General features: G+C 49.1%; 1 protein-coding gene across 1 annotated transcript; it reads left to right on the top strand.

The window, feature by feature from the left end:
- The first annotated feature begins 1,052 nt into the window (after positions 1-1,052).
- LOC138350996 (transcription factor SPT20 homolog) lies at positions 1,053-16,637 on the top strand. Its single transcript, XM_069302463.1, has 6 exons — positions 1,053-1,454; positions 7,223-7,483; positions 7,853-8,329; positions 8,366-9,391; positions 15,697-15,891; positions 16,476-16,637. Exons 1-6 carry the CDS (start codon positions 1,053-1,055, stop codon positions 16,635-16,637), a joined length of 2,523 nt encoding a protein of 840 aa, XP_069158564.1.
- The last annotated feature ends 485 nt before the right edge of the window (positions 16,638-17,122 follow it).

Raw genomic sequence — 17,122 nt, 5'->3', positions numbered from 1 at the left:
TGCTACGTCACCTTGCACTCGCCACCCACCTCTGCTACATCTACTCCCACCCGAAACCCACCAGTGCCACGTCTCCTCCCACCCGCCACCCACCTCTGCCACGTCTCCTTGCACCCACCACCCACCTCTGCCACATCTCCTCCCACCCGCCGCCCACCTCTGCCTCGTCTCCTTGCACACTCCGCCCACCGTTGCCACGTCTCTTCCCACCCGCCACCCAAGGTTGCCATGTCTCTTTGCACCCACCACCCACCTCTGCCACATCTCCTTGCACCTACTGCTGCCACGTCTCCTTGCACCTGCCGCCCACCTCTGTCAAGTCGCGTTGATCCCGCCACTGCCACATCTCCTCTCACCTGCCACCCACCCCTGCCACGTCTCCTCCCACCCGCCACCCACATCTGCCACGTCTCCTTGCACCTGCCACCTCTCCTTGCACCCGCCACCCACCTCTGCCACGTCTCCTTGCACCTGCCACCTCTCCTTGCACCCGCCACCCACCTCTGCCACGTCTCCTTGCACACGCCACCTACCGTTGCCACGTCTCTTCCCACACGCCACCCACCGTTACCATGTCTCCTTGCACCTGCTACCCACCTCTGACACGTCTCCTTGCACCCCGCCGCCCACCACTGCCACGTCTCTTCGCACCCAGCATCCACCTCTGCCACACTTTGCATCCGCCACCCACCGCTGATCAATATCTCGGAGTGTGGATAGATTCTAAAATGATATTCAACAAGCAAATTCAATATCTGAAAGAGAAAGCAAAATCACGACTGAATATAATGAGAACAATCACAGGGCCCAGTCTAAGAGCGGGACACAAAGTGTTAAGAATGTTTTACATACACTCCATTCGTTCCCTAGTTGATTATTCAGTGCCTGCCCTACTCACTCTTTCTCCTGGTCAGTGGGCAAACATTGAGGTTATTCAAAATGATGCAATATAAGTCATAACAGGAGCTCCCAGATGGACTAAAATACTGTACCTAAGAATAGAAACCAAACTAACGTCGATTGAAATATGGGTAAAAGGGATTGCTGCGTGCATGCTGACCAGGATATTGACTAGACCTAGAATCAGTTCACTTAAAGATATACTAAATGGAGCATTAACTTGGGACAGAAGAGCCTCTAATAGCAACAGGTGGACCCATTGTGTGATAAACACCATCAATACATTCAATATAACAAATACAGTCACTGAGAAGGGTGTCGACGAAATACATGCAGACTTTGTTATGCAAGCTCCTTGGGAATCTCTGCCAACAGACCTTAAGATTATGGTTCTTGAAGGAAAAAAGAACGAGACTAATCCTCATCTGCTATGTAATATTGCACAGATGCATATAGAAGCAAACTTGGCATCTGACAGCTTCACATACTTCACAGATGGATCAGTAGACCAGCAGAGACAAGAAATCGGAGCTGCAGTTAAAGCAGGAAACTCTGTAAATAGTTGGAGACTCTCAAATGGGTGTTCAACTTTACAAACAGAGATGATAGCCATTCAAAAGGCTGTGGAACATGCTCTTGCTGAACACCGACATGTTATCATATATACAGATTCGAGAACTGCCATTGAAACCTTGCAACAAGAACACATATGTGATAATATCCATCTGATCACAAATGTCATAACATTAATGCAAACACTCAAATGTCAAGGCCGTCGGGTACTTATCAACTGGGTGCCAAGTCATGTGGGAATAATAGGAAATGACATTTAGACGAAGCTGCAAAACTTGCAATTAAGAGAAGAAATATAGATATTTACATACCACAGAGTCTATCACAGATTATAAAAGTAATTAGAAACAGAGCAATGCAAAAGATGTACAGTGACCACAATACAGCAGTTGCAACATCAGGATCTGCGGATTGGTACAAGAATTTAACCAACTATGAACCACTTAGTTTGATGAAAGGGAGCAGTAGAACAACAGAAGTACACTAACATCGCATCAGGCTTGGATACCCATGTGCATGGGAAATAGGCTTACAGGTTCCGTTAGATGAGAGGAAATGTCAGCACTGTGGAGAAATGCCTGGCAGACCACTGGAACATTATCTAACACAGTGCAGAGTTACAAACCCATTATGATTTCAGCTTAGATTCAACAGAGCAGAAGAAGTTGTTAAACACATGGGACAAAATCTTACTGAAGCTTCCATACCAGTCATAAATACTCATACTCCGCCCAAGTAAAACAGAAACAAGCAACACTTAGTGGGCCAGCCAGAAGCTTAGGGCCTGCGCAGGAATATCCCTGCAAAAAAAAAAAAACCTCCGCTGCCACATCTCCTCGCACTCGCCATCCACCGCTACCACATCTCGCACACGCCACCCACCCATGCCACATCTCTATGCACCCGCCACCCACCATTGCCACATCTCCTCGCACTCACCATCCACCTCTGCCACATCTCCTCATATACGCCACCCACTACTGCCACGTTTCGCACCCGCCACCCACCGCTGCCACGTTGCCTTGCACCCGCCACCTACCACTGCCACGTCTCCTTGCACCCGCCACCTACCGCTGCCACGTCTCTTTGCACCCGCCACCTACCTCTGCCACATCTTGCACCCGCCAGCTCAACCTCCTAAAGAAATTCTTTCTAATGTCTCAGGTGGAAACTGAGTGCCCAAATGAGACACTATGTCCCCTTGTTCATGTTCCACTTGTGTCCCCTTGTTTGTGTTCCACCTATGCTATATAGTTTCTCTTTATCCACCCCTGTCAATTCCCCCGAGAATTTTGTAGGTGGTTATCATGTCTCCACTTACTTTTCTGTCTTACAGGGACGTGAGGTTTAGCTCCCTTAGCCTTTCCTCGTAGCTCATACCTCTCAGTGCTGGGACTAGTCTGGTGGCATACCTCTGAATCTTCTCTAACTTTGTATTGTGTTTAATTAGGTATGGACTCCAGGCTGGAGCTGCATACTCTAGGATTTGTCTGACATAAGTGGTATACAAGGTTCTGATCGATTCTTTACACAAGTTTCTAAAGGCAGTTTTTATGTTGGCCAGTCTAGCATATGCCGCTGATGATATCCTTTTGATGTGGGCCTCTGGGGACAGGTTCGGTGTGATATCAACCCTCAGATCTTTCTCACATTTTGACTCTTGCAGGATTTCACTTCCCAGATGGTACATTGTGTTCAGCCTTCTGCTCTCTTCGCCTAATTTCATTATTTTACACTTTCCTGAGTTGAACTTTAGTAATCATTTTCTAGACCATTCCTCCAGTTTGTCCAGGTCGTCCTGTAGTCTCTGACTATCTTTATCTGTCTTGATTCTTCTCATAATTTTTGGATCATCAACAAACATGGAGAGGAATGAGTCTATACCCTCTGGAAGATCGTTTACATATATTAGAAACAGGATGGGTTCAAGTACAGAGCCCTGTGGTACTCTGCTGGTGACATCTCGTCACTCTGATGTCTTCCCCCTCACAGTTACTCGCTGTTTCCTGTTGCTCAGATACTCCCTTATCCACTGGAGCACCTTACCTTTTACTCCTGCCTGTTGCTCCAACTTTTTGTTTTAACAGCCTTTTATGGGGTACTGTGTCAAAAGCTTTCTGACAGTATAAGAAAATGCAGTTTGCCCACCCTTCTCTTTCTTGCCTAATTTTTGTTGCTTGGTCATATTAACCCTGTGAGGCACGATTTACCATCTCTGAACCATGCTGGTGATGTGTTACAAACTATTTCCCTCCAGATACTCTATGAGCCTTTTCCTCAAAATCTTCTCCATCACCTTGCATGGTATACAAGTTAGGGAAACTGTCCTGTAGTTCAGTGCCTCTTGCTTGTTACCCATTTTGTATAATGGGACTACATTAGCTGCCTTCCAGCTTTCCGGTAAGTCTCCTGTTTCCAGTGACCTGTTATACACCATAGAGAGTGGTACACTTAGTGCTTCTGCACCTTCTTTTAGTATCCACGGTGAGATTCTGTCAGGCCCAACAGCCTTTGTCACATTCAGCTTCAACAGATTCCTTTTGAACTCAAAACTGGCGAGGTCAAAAGCCTCCAAGGTTGCTTGGTTTGCCTCCTCATTTAGCGCAGGGGCTTCTCCTTGTTCTTTTGTGAAGACCTCCTGGAATCTTTTGTTGAGTTCTCACACACCTTGTAATTCTCTGTGTATCTATTCTCCCCTTTTCTCAGTTTCATCACTTGTTCCTTCACCGCTGTTTTCCTCCTGATGTGGCTGTGGAGCAGCTTTGGTTGGGTCTTGGCTTTACTCGCGATGTCATTTTCATACTATCTCTCTGCTTCTCTCCTCACTCTGAGGTACTCATTTCATGCACTCTGGTATCTCTCCCTGCTCTCTGGCATTCTATTATTCCTGTAATTTCTCCATGTTCTTTTACTCAATTGCTTTGCTGCCGCATATTCCTGATTGAACTATGGGTTCTTCTGTTGCTTTTCATTTTTCTCTTTTTGGGCCGGGATAAACCTGTCTGCAGCTTCCTGGCACTTCTGGGTGACATAATCCATCATATCCTGTACAGTCTTTTCTCTGAGTTCTGTTTTCCATGGTATTCCCATTAGGAAGTTCCTATTACACAATTTGCCCATGATTAAGGCGCGTCTGAGATAATCCCAGACGTAGGTTCGAACCCTCCTCACGGCCTTTGTGGATTTGTTCATTTGATGCATCACGCTATTGTGCTTTCTGTGTGTAATGAAGTATGGGCGAAGAGGTAGAACAGCTTATTGACAGAGCTCGGGTGCATGGGATAATTGTGTGAAAACCCTGGTTTGTGTCACGGAGAGACTGAAGGATCCGTGGTAGGTCAAGTTGATTTCCCGGTTGCAATTCTTTTGACCATGTCGTAGCTCGACATGGTCAAAAGATTTGACTGTATTTGTTATATCGTGGATTTTCTCAGGGATTCGCTTATGACTTGTCACTCTATCATTGCTAGAAATATAAATTTAGTTGTCAGAAAACAGAGAAAATAAACCCACTAATCAGCAGGGTTGCCCCCAGGCTAGTTACTTGACGTTATACAGGAAATATGTCCCAAAGAGACGGCTCGTTGACTAAGAGTCTCAGCCATGGCTTCCATCCCATACTGGCCTCCGAGTGCACGGTTAACGTGCCCACTAAACCAGACCATATGCCCACCAAAAAAATTAATCATCACCTTGAATTCCTGCCAGTTGGCAGGAAGAGCCACATACTTTAGATCACTCTAAGAGGTCAACAGCCCTCTCCATGTTATTACTGCTGGTCTGAGGCTCGTCCATATAAGTACCTCTGGTACCTGGCGCCCCCTACTTAAGTTTACTGGTGGCCATGACGACTATCAACCATGTTATTAAGGTTATTATGACCACCACAACAGCTTACTGACCAACCAATAAGTATACTTTAGTCCAGAACAAAAGTAAACTCAGTGTATATATATAAGCGAAGTATACCTCTCCATGTACATGTGTCTTGTCAATATAGAGCTGACCAAACAATAATAATTAATAATTCATGTGTCGGGCAGCCAGTGTATATATACAGGTGAGGCTCATAGTGAGGTTCCCCCCAGAGACGAACTACCGACCCCGCGCGGGATAGAACCCCCGCAACAAGCTGACTCACTCCCGGGTACCTACTGACTGCTAGGTGAACAGAGACATTAATTGGCGATAGGAAACGCGTCCAGTGTAAATGTTATGAGCAAAACTGTTCACATAACTAACGAAACTCCGTAATTAACCGTATGTCATGCAAGAGTTCACGGGATAACTTCATCACAAATGTTAAACAAATTATTTAGTTTAAATAGTAAATAATTACCTTTTAGTAATTGATTATTTTTAATTATTTTACTCAAGATTATGGGCAAGTAGCCCAGATTTGCTTATTGTAGATAATACACACTGTCTGTAACTTTGTATCGCCTTGTAACTTGATCACAATTTTGTAAGTATCTGAGCACATGCCTATATTACTTAGCTTAGAGTACATTGTGGTCTGGTTATGTCACTATAACATTCCCGCCGCCTCCAACAGTATGGGCCCAACCACTTGGATGTACGGTAGAGCAACGGTCTCGCTGCATGCAGGTCGGCGTTCAATCCCAGACCATCCAAGTGGCTGTGCACCATTCCTTCCCCCCGTCCCATCCCAAATCCTTATCTTGACCCCTTCCCAGTGCTATATAGTCGTAATGGCTTGGCGCTTTCCCATGTTAATTATCTCTCTATCTCCAACAGTATGGGTATGAGGGCCATAACAAAATGACTGCAGCAGCAACTAGTATTTAGCACATAGGATTTCATTTCGAAGGTGAAATTAAGGCTCTTGCTGATAAAGTAACTGCAGGGACAGCTCAGCCCCCTTGGTTTGGAGACCTTCACAGTAGTTTACCATATAAAATCCACGTAACATCTATTTTCTTTTATGCTTAGAATGCAAAAGAAAACGATTGCGTTGTTCATGACAAACTAAAATATATTAGCATTAGAATTTATTGGTTCTAATTTCATAAATGTTTTGTTCAAAGCAAGATTTATGAGCGTATTTTCTTTCAGCAAGTGTCACTGAAATAGAGTATCCAGCAGCAGGGTTTAGATAACTGTGGGTATTCTTCGGCAGATGTTAGAGGTAGCATCTCTAGCATCTACGATAGATGCTAGAGAACTGGGGTTTTCTATGGCAGGTGTTAGAAAACTAAGGGTGTTCAACGTCAAGTGTTAGGGAACTTAAGTGTTGAACAAGTGTTGAAGAACTTGGGAGTTGTACCAGCACACATATGGACGATGGAACATATTAGTGCTAGAGGCATCCGTGTGATGCAGGAGGTGTGAGCCTGGTAGACCCCAGGTGAGGCCACCAGGCGAGGCCCCCAGGTGAGGCCACCAGGTGAGGCAGGGAGCCTGGTGCACCTGAGACCCTCCTGCACCGCTCTACGTCATCGCTACTCTTATAAAGCAGGCGCTGCCATACTGAACTGTAAGAGTCCAGCACACCTCCACTGACAGTCACCACCACTCTCGGGCTGGGCTCTCCCTTCATCACCAAAGGGCTTTACGAAGGGCGGGGGGAGGGGAGGAGGGCGGGGGGAGGGGAAGAGGGCGGGGGGAAGGGAGGAGGGCGGGGGGAGGAAAGGAGGAAGGAAGAGTTGAAGTTCTGGAAGAGGATGTGGATAGGGAACGAGGACGCTGAAAGGTTCGGTGGCCTCTTTGGTTGCGGCACGTACGGCAGGTGCGGCAGGTGCGGCAGGTGCGGCAGGTGCGGCAGGTGCAGCAGGTGCGGCAGGTACGGCAGGTACGGCAGGTGCGGCAGGTGCGGCAGGTACGGCAGGTGCAGCAGGTGCGGCAGGTGCGGCAGGTGCGGCAGGTGCGGCAGGTGCGGCAGGTACGGCAGGTACGGCAGGTGCATCAGGTGCGGCAGGTGCGGCAGGTGCGGCAGGTACGGCAGGTGCAGCAGGTGCGGCAGGTACAGCAGGTGCAGCAGGTGCGGCAGGTACAGCAGGTGCAGCAGGTGCGGCAGGTGCGGCAGGTACGGCAGGTGCGGCAGGTGCAGCAGGTGCAGCAGGTGCGGCAGGTACAGCAGGTGCGGCAGGTGCGGCAGGTACAGCAGGTACAGCAGGTGCAGCAGGTGCAGCAGGTGCAGCAGGTGCGGCAGGTACAGCAGGTGCGGCAGGTGCGGCAGGTACAGCAGGTGCAGCAGGTGCGGCAGGTGCGGCAGGTACGGCAGGTGCGGCAGGTGCAGCAGGTGCAGCAGGTGCGGCAGGTACAGCAGGTGCGGCAGGTGCGGCAGGTGCGGCAGGTACAGCAGGTACAGCAGGTGCGGCAGGTGCAGCAGGTGCAGCAGGTGCGGCAGGTACAGCAGGTGCAGCAGGTGCAGCAGGTGCAGCAGGTGCGGCAGGTGCGGCAGGTACAGCAGGTGCAGCAGGTGCGGCAGGTGCGGCAGGTGCGGCAGGTACGGCAGGTGCGGCAGATGCAGCAGGTGCAGCAGGTGCGGCAGGTACAGCAGGTGCGGCAGGTGCGGCAGGTGCGGCAGGTGCAGCAGGTGCGGCAGGTGCAGCAGGTGCAGCAGGTGCGGCAGGTGCAGCAGGTGCAGCAGGTGCAGCAGGTACAGCAGGTGCGGCAGGTGCGGCAGATACAGCAGGTGCGGCAGGTGCAGCAGGTGCAGCAGGTGCAGCAGGTGCAGCAGGCACAGCAGGTACAGCAGGTGCGGCAGGTGCGGCAGGTACAGCAGGTGCGGCAGGTGCAGCAGGTGCGGCAGGTGCGGCTGGTGCGGCAGGTGCAGCAGGTGCAGCAGGTGCGGCAAGTGCAGCAGGTGCGGCAGGTGCAGCAGGTGCAGCAGGTGCAGCAGGTACAGCAGGTGCGGCAGGTGCGGCAGGTACAGCAGGTGCAGCAGGTGCAGCAGGTGCGGCAGGTGCAGCAGGTGCAGCAGGTGCGGCAGGTACAGCAGGTGCGGCTGGTGCGGCAGGTGCAGCAGGTGCAGCAGGTGCGGCAGGTGCAGCAGGTGCAGCAGGTGCGGCAGGTGCGGCAGGTGCAGCAGGTGCAGCAGGTGCGGCAGGTACAGCAGGTACAGCAGGTGCGGCAGGTGCGGCAGGTGCGGCTGGTGCAGCGGGTGCGGCAGGTGCGGCTGGTGCGGCAGGTGCAGCAGGTGCAGCAGGTGCAGCAGGTGCGGCAGGTGCAGCAGGTGCGGCAGGTGCAGCAGGTGCAGCAGGTGCGGCAGGTGCAGCAGGTGCGGCAGGTGCGGCAGGTGCGGCAGGTGCGGCTGGTGCGGCAGGTGCGGCAGGTGCGGCAGGTGCGGCAGGTGCGGCAGGTGCGGCAGGTGCAGCAGGTGCGGCAGGTGCAGCAGGTGCGGCAGGTGCGGCAGGTGCAGCAGGTGCGGCTGGTGCAGCAGGTGCGGCTGATGCAGCAGGTGCGGCAGGTGCAGCAGGTGCGGCTGGTGCAGCAGGTGCGGCAGGTGCAGCAGGTGCGGCTGGTGCGGCAGGTGCGGCAGGTGCGGCAGGTGCAGCAGGTGCGGCTGGTGCGGCAGGTGCGGCAGGTGCAGCAGGTGCGGCTGGTGCAGCAGGTGCGGCAGGTGCGGCAGGTGCAGCAGGTGCGGCTGGTGCAGCAGGTGCGGCAGGTGCAGCAGGTGCGGCTGGTGCAGCAGGTGCAGCAGGTGCGGCAGGTGCGGCAGGTGCAGCAGGTGCGGCTGGTGCGGCAGGTGCAGCAGGTGCGGCTGGTGCAGCAGGTGCGGCAGGTGCGGCAGGTGCAGCAGGTGCGGCTGGTGCAGCAGGTGCGGCAGGTGCGGCAGGTGCGGCAGGTGCAGCAGGTGCGGCTGGTGCGGCAGGTGCGGCAGGTGCGGCAGGTGCAGCAGGTGCGGCAGGTGCGGCAGGTGCAGCAGGTGCGGCAGGTGCGGCAGGTGCAGCAGGTGCGGCAGGTGCAGCAGGTGCGGCAGGTGCGGCAGGTGCAGCAGGTGCGGCAGGTGCAGCAGGTGCGGCAGGTGCGGCAGGTGCAGCAGGTGGAGGAGAGAGAGGAGGGGCGGGCAGAGTGGGACAGTAATAGTAGTGACTGGTGGAGGTCAGCGGCGGACGGTAGTACACTCACTATAAAAAGACTGTTTACAGTCTCTTTTAGAAGTGAGTCAGAGGATGAGTAACTCACTCACCATCTCTCTCTCTCTCTCTCTCTCTCTCTCTCTCTCTCTCTCTCTCTCTCTCTCTCTCTCTCTCTCTCTCTCTCTCTCTCTCTCTTACCATGTGTTCTTCAGTCCCACACTATCTCAATCTATAACACTATAGGTACAGCAGGTGCTGTACCTGCTGTACCTCACTGTCAACACTATCAATCACTATATACACTAACCCACCACACCGCTGCCACGAGGCTGGTCTCAGAGCTGATAGGTGTGAGTTGCGAGGAAAGACTTAAGGAATTACTATTCAACAAATCGCTATTAGGAATGGTGAGACACTTATATGCCTGGGGACACATGATTACTACATACAAGATTCTCAGGGGCGCTGCCAGGGTGGACAGGTGGTACACGAACAAGGAGACTGAACTCCTGCGAACTAAATACATAAATTAGCCAATGAGACAAGAATTTTCTCAGTGTTTTCAATGTATTTTTTCAGAATTATAAAATAGTGAACAAAGGCTCCATACATAGTTTCAAGTGTAGACACGAGAGAGCCCAATAGGCTCAGGAACCTGTACACCAGTTGATTGAAAGTTGAGAGGCGGGGCCATGGAGCTGAAGCTTAAGACTCAAGAGCACAATTCCCCGCCACAGCACACACCTCCCTACACCCGTGTGTATACACACACTACACCCATCAGTAGGGTGGTACAGTCTGGTTTCTTCTCGACTCACAATCGACAACTCCAGGTTCGAATCCCAGGCGGGACAGAAATGGCTGGGGGCGTTTCCTATCACCTAATACACTAATTGCACACTAGTTTCTTTATCAGCTACCTCACCCTGTCAGAGTAAAAGAGTCAAATGTATGTGTATATGTATATATGTGTGTGTATATATATGCATGTATGTGTGTGTATATATATGCATGTATATATGTGTGTGTATATATATGCATGTATATATGTATATGTATGTATATGTGTGAGTATGTATATAAAGTATATGTGGAAGCTGATCAGAATTACATTTCACCTTTGTAAATGCACATTAATACATTAATGACACCATGTAAAAGACACATCGAACACTTTATGTAAGGCATACGTAAATCTGTGTATCTATGTATTTACGTATGTAGTTTAGCCTAGCATTTTAAAATCCCTACAATCACCTTCTGTGGTTGAGTGTTCAATAAATCACTGAACTATATGTTTAACACATCTCTCACCCTGTCCATGGAGGACAGAAGAAAATGTATATATGCTGGTTAGCATTGTTAATGTGTGGCCACGTCTGTGGTAGAAAAGTAATAATAATAAAAAAACACTAGTACACCTGTTTACCTACCAGTAAATAGGTACCTGGGAGTTAGTAAACTGTTGTGGGTCGCATCTCGGAGAGGGCAGTACTTCCATCTTGGACGGACCTCGATATAAGCTTAACATGGATATATGTATATATATACACACAGGCTGGCTGTCCCCGACAACATCAATTATAATTATCACGGGGCTAAAAATATTACCATCATCCGGGCAAGCTTGGAGAGCCTTGACACATGCCACAAGTGTCACGCTGTGTCAAGTTTACCAAGACAAAGACCTGGCCGGAGTGCCAGAGTGCCAGAGTGCCAGAGACCACACAAACTCTAACTTATCTGCCATAACCCTCGACCCTGGCACTCCGGAGGCCACCACAGTGCCAATTATCCCGAGGTATGATACCTACAGTGCCTAGTGGGAGCAGTTTGTGGTGAGGTACGGGGCCCTCGTGTCTTGTACAGTGTGGGGGCCCTCGTGTCTTGTACAGTGTGGGGGCCCTCGTGTCTTGTACAGTGTGGGGGCCCTCGTGTCTTGTACAGTGTGGGGGCCCTCGTGTCTTGTACAGTGTGGGGGACCCGTCTTGTCTTGTACAGTGTGTGGGGCCCTCATGTCTTGTACAGTGTGGGGTGAAGCATGAGGGCCCACATGTCAACTGGTAGGGAGTGGGCTGGTAGGGTGTGGGCCCCAGGAGTGTGGGCCCCAAGAGTGTGGGCCCCAGGAGTGTGGCCCCCAGGAGTGTGGGCCCCAGGAGTGTGGGCCCCAGGAGTGTGGCCCCCAGGAGTGTGGCCCCCAGGAGTGTGGGCCCCAGGAGTGAGGTGATAGCCTAACATCTAGTAGTAGCGATGGTAAGCCACTTGACTGACAGCTTGACACAAGTGACACAAGTGAATCACCTCTTTACATAGAGCAGCTTCTTCTCTTGATTTCCACTCCGTAAATAAGGCAACCTTTTTATGTAACCAGAAATGTACGATTGCAAGCAAGCCACCTAGCCTATAGAGTCCAGTACATAGAAAACATGAATATTTGTAAACCATTACTCTTCTTAATAGGTTGCATTTGTAACGTTGGCACCATAACGCAAAACAGGCGACCTGTTAGTAGAGGGACGAGTTACTTTAAGATCGGCACCACATTGACAACCCTCCACGCTCCGGTACTCTGCTCCACGCTAATGATATATGAAATATGCAAAACAGAGGCTCATTAAGCTCGTCTTACATTCCTTAATGGCTCTGCCCAAGCGAGCCCGGTGCTCAGACCAAATTCATTACCGTGAGAACCCCCCCCCCCGCCCCCCGCCCCCACAAGCCACCCGGATAGTTATCTAGATATTTGTGAGGGTCTGAAACCATATTACAGTTCCAGTTATAGTCTTCATGTAAACTGACAAGTGAACCTTTGTCCTAAACTGAGATTTTCTCAACTTATAGCTTTATTATATTATAAATCGTTTGTTTAAAATTGTCTGTAAATTGAATTCTCGGCTACACTGAAATAGTTTTCAAATTCTATATTTCACATTATCATCAATAATACATCGTATTAACGTAACCAAACACAATGAAACCTAACCAAACCTAACAATGGAAAGAAAGTAGGTCATAACACTAATTATGTAATCATTCTTAATCCATTTCTGTTAGCAGAGTTCCTCCCTGAGGACAGGTAGGCCTAAGTCTTCGTTTGGTTCCGGAACTTATTCAGCTTTACTTATTTGCTATCACCTCAGTCTGCTATCTGAGCTTTACTTACTTGCTATCACCTCAGTCTGCAATCAGAATAATAACAAACTCTGCCTTCAGACAACACTCAGCTCCCTTGTTAAATCCCTAAACATGCTAAACATAGACTCACTCCACACATTCTCTTGTGTCAATTACATGTATAAAACCCTGTTCTTAAATGCAAACCATGCTCTGAAACTCTCCCTGGACAGATGTAATAAGACCCATTATCACCACACCAGAAATAAATATATCTTTGATATCCCCAGAGTCAAACTTAATCTCTGTAAACACACTATGCAAATAAAGTAACCTAGTCTATGGAACTCACTCCCTTATGAATTGAAAAGCTGTCCAACTTTTGCCTCATTAAAAAAAAGTACATAATTTCATCTTCATAGTTTCCTATCTAATGCTTTAAACTGGCACTGTATCTAGTGCTACCCAGTCCCCCAATATATGTATACCTAAGCCAAACAACTTTACCATTGTGATCATTGCTGTCATCTTATTTGTGCTATGAATATGCTTTATTGTGCCTATTAACCTTTGTCATATTATCAATCAAGCTGTCAATGCTATCAATCAGAGCTATCGACGTGCTTTAATGTACCTACTAATCTCTCTCATTTTTTTCTTGCAATCTACCTGTTAACATTTTAAAAATTTTGCTAGAATTTACCTACTTAAAGTAAGTAATTATCAAAAGAAGGCACCAAACCGGGAAGGCTATGTAGCACCATCAAATGTGTGGGACAATCAGAGGGCGCTTTACCTACTTAAAATTATCTGTTAGATGAAGGAGCTGCCCGAAACGCTGCGCGTACTAGTGGCTTTACAAGATGTAAACACAATGCTACGTATCCTCACAAACCCAATGTACCTTCTTGTGTGTATATATAAATAAATAAATTTGTTTAACAACATTATCGTGGTACCCACTGAACTAGTCAACTTGTCCTCTACAGCACTAAATAGATCTGTTCAGTACAGGTAAAATACGAAGTTCTTCTCTAGTAAATACAGAAACGATTTCTTATTTAGAATACCGCTCATTTCTTTGTCATTTTCAGTTACTTGACCTGTCTAACTGTTCAGTTCTTCGTGCACCTCACTTGTGCACTATTCTGCTATCCTGGCACTAAACACAATTTGTTTAATGTCTCTCTTGCTCATTTTGGTACTTAGTTTTAACCTGAATTCCCTTGTTCGTGTTCCAACAATGCTAAATAGTCAGTCCTTGTCTTCCCAGTCAATTCCCCGAGTATTTTTGTATGGGGTGATCATGTCTCCCTTGTTTCTCTCTTCTAGTGTGGCTAGGTATCATTCCTTTAGTGTTTCCTGGAGACTCATACCTCTCAGCTCTGGGACCCCTCTGGTGGTAAACATCTGAATTTCTTCAGCTTCATATTATGTTTAACCATATAAGGCCTCCATGAAGGTGCTGCATATTCCAGATTTGCTCCGACACAAGTGTAGGCAAGGTTTTAAACGTCTCCTTATTCAGGTTCATAAAATCAATTGTTATGATGGCCATCCTTGTGCCTGGAGGAGGGTGCGTGTAGCGCCTGTGATGACGGGGACACCACCTGGTGAGAGGTTACCTTACTACTGAAACATTTGCCAGCAACCCAATACCATGGTGCCGCGACACCACGGAGCACCATTATGAGCGCCCACAGTAGCACCAGCAGCACCCTGGTACCCCACAGTCACTCCCTTGGCAGACTGTGGACACCCAAGTGTATTACAGGCAGACTGTGGGCACCCAGGTGTATTACTGGCAGACTGTGGACATCCAAGTGTATTACTGGGAGACTGTGGACACCCAAGTGTATTACAGGCAGACTGTGGGCACCCAGGTGTATTACAGGCAGACTGTGGGCACCCAAGTGTATTACTGGGAGACTGTGGGCACCCAAGTGTATTACTGGGAGACTGTGGGCACCCAAGTATATTACAGGCAGACTGTGGGCACCCAAGTATATTACAGGCAGACTGTGGGCACCCAAGTGTATTACTAGGAGACTGTGGGCACCCAAGTGTATTACTGGGAGACTGTGGACACCCAAGTGTATTACAGGCAGACTGTGGGCACCCAAGTGTATTACTAGGAGACTGTGGGCACCCAAGTGTATTACTGGGAGACTGTGGACACCCAAGTGTATTACAGGCAGACTGTGGGCACCCAAGTATATTACAGGCAGACTGTGGGCACCCAAGTGTATTACAGGCAGACTGTGGGCACCCAAGTATATTACAGGCAGACTGTGGGCACCCAAGTATATTACAGGCAGACTGTGGGCACCCAGGTGTATTACTGGCAGACTGTGGACACCCAAGTGTATTACTGGCAGACTGTGGGCACCCAAGTATATTACAGGCAGACTGTGGGCACCCAAGTGTATTACAGGCAGACTGTGGGCACCCAAGTATATTACAGGCAGACTGTGGGCACCCAGGTGTATTACTGGCAGACTGTGGACACCCAAGTGTATTACTGGCAGACTGTGGGCACCCAAGTATATTACTGGCAGACTGTGGGCACCCAGGTGTATTACTGGCAGACTGTGGGCACCCAAGTGTATTACAGGCAGACTGTGGGCACCCAGGTGTATTACTGGCAGACTGTGGACACCCAAGTATATTACTGGCAGACTGTGGGCACCCAGGTGTATTACTGGCAGACTGTGGGCACCCAGGTGTATTACTGGCAGACTGTGGACACCCAAGTGTATTACAGGCAGACTGTGGGCACCCAGGTGTATTACTGGCAGACTGTGGGCACCCAAGTATATTACAGGCAGACTGTGGGCACCCAGGTGTATTACTGGCAGACTGTGGGCACCCAGGTGTATTACTGGCAGACTGTGGACACCCAAGTGTATTACAGGCAGACTGTGGGCACCCAAGTATATTACAGGCAGACTGTGGGCACCCAGGTGTATTACAGGCAGACTGTGGGCACCCAGGTGTATTACTGGCAGACTGTGGACACCCAAGTGTATTACAGGCAGACTGTGGACACCCAAGTGTATTACAGGCAGACTGTGGGCACCCAAGTATATTACAGGCAGACTGTGGGCACCCAAGTATATTACAGGCAGACTGTGGGCACCCAAGTATATTACAGGCAGATTGTGGGCACCCAAGTATATTACAGGCAGACTGTGGGCACCCAGGTGTATTACTGGGAGACTGTGGACACCCAAGTGTATTACTAGGAGACTCTCGACAGGTAATGTATGCACATGACTGTAAAGCTGCCGCCCAGTTGGGTTGGTGTGGAGCAAGACTAGTAACTGTGTGACTTACCATAGATGTAAAGTGCCTTGTATAGTGACTGTTGTGAACCTCTTGTTGAATCACTTGTGATATAAAAAAATAATTGATATATATATATGCATTTGTATACGTGGATGTATATGTACATGTGTATGTAACATTCAAAATTTTGTAACTAACTTCAAAAGATTATCAAAAGACGGGCTACATTATGTAGTCCGTCCACGTAAATAAAGGCCAAAGTCCATTCCATGCACCCGCCAAACCCCCTGTTTATGAATGAAAAGCGGTTTACACACGACTCACAACTGCTGACGTTCGAACATATCCGGAACAAGTGCTTCACTGACGAATTGTGTTCGAACCACAACGCTGTAAATGCTTCACCCACGTACTACAAATACAAATAATCGCCAACAGAACCTAAACACCTAACCTATGTCTATATATGCACAATATGCTAATATATTATAATATTCATTTTGTATTGTTACATACACATGTATATTTGAGAAAATTCCCGTTTTGAATGAACAGCATGTAAAAATTGATGAATTTTTGACCGACCGCTGGATGGAATGGAGTCGGTGTGAGGACGGGTTGACTGGAGGCGTCTCCACACCTGGGGATCGCTGGGAGAATGTGGACAGGGAGGGGGATTACTGTGAGAGTTTGGACACCTTGGAGGGATTACTGTGAGTACCTTTGTGTAGGTGAGTGTGGTAACCTTGCGAGGCGCTGCGTGACGCCGGGCTCACACCTACACCTGTGACTCACTAATGACTCAACACCGGCGTAAACATTAGTGTTCTCAACCCACCTCACACACCTGGCAGTCAGCTGTTACCCCCGGCCCGCCACCTGTGAGGCCCACGCGGCCTGCAGGTGTCGGCAGTGACCGCCGCAGACAGGGCAGGAGCAGCGCAACAATACAACACAAGACACCTGCTGCTGCTGCTGCTGCTGCTGCTGCTGCTGCTGCTGCTGCTGCTGCTGCTGCTGCTGCTGCTGCTCTCAGGCACAGATATAAATTAGTTTTTCTTGTGCTGCTCTGCCATATTGGTCTCACGCAAGTTTTTTATTTTTATTTTAAATATATGAGTGTATGTGTGTGTGTTGCTGGAGCAGGTGGTGTGGGGCGAGTGTATACTGAAGCAAGCAAGGTTGTGAGGTGTGTTGGGCTT

This window comes from Procambarus clarkii, chromosome 48, assembly GCF_040958095.1.
Source record: "Procambarus clarkii isolate CNS0578487 chromosome 48, FALCON_Pclarkii_2.0, whole genome shotgun sequence".
Lineage (NCBI taxonomy): Eukaryota > Metazoa > Arthropoda > Malacostraca > Decapoda > Cambaridae > Procambarus > Procambarus clarkii.
The sequence above is the reverse complement of the archived record's forward strand: the minus strand, read 5'-3'. Positions and strand labels throughout refer to the sequence as shown.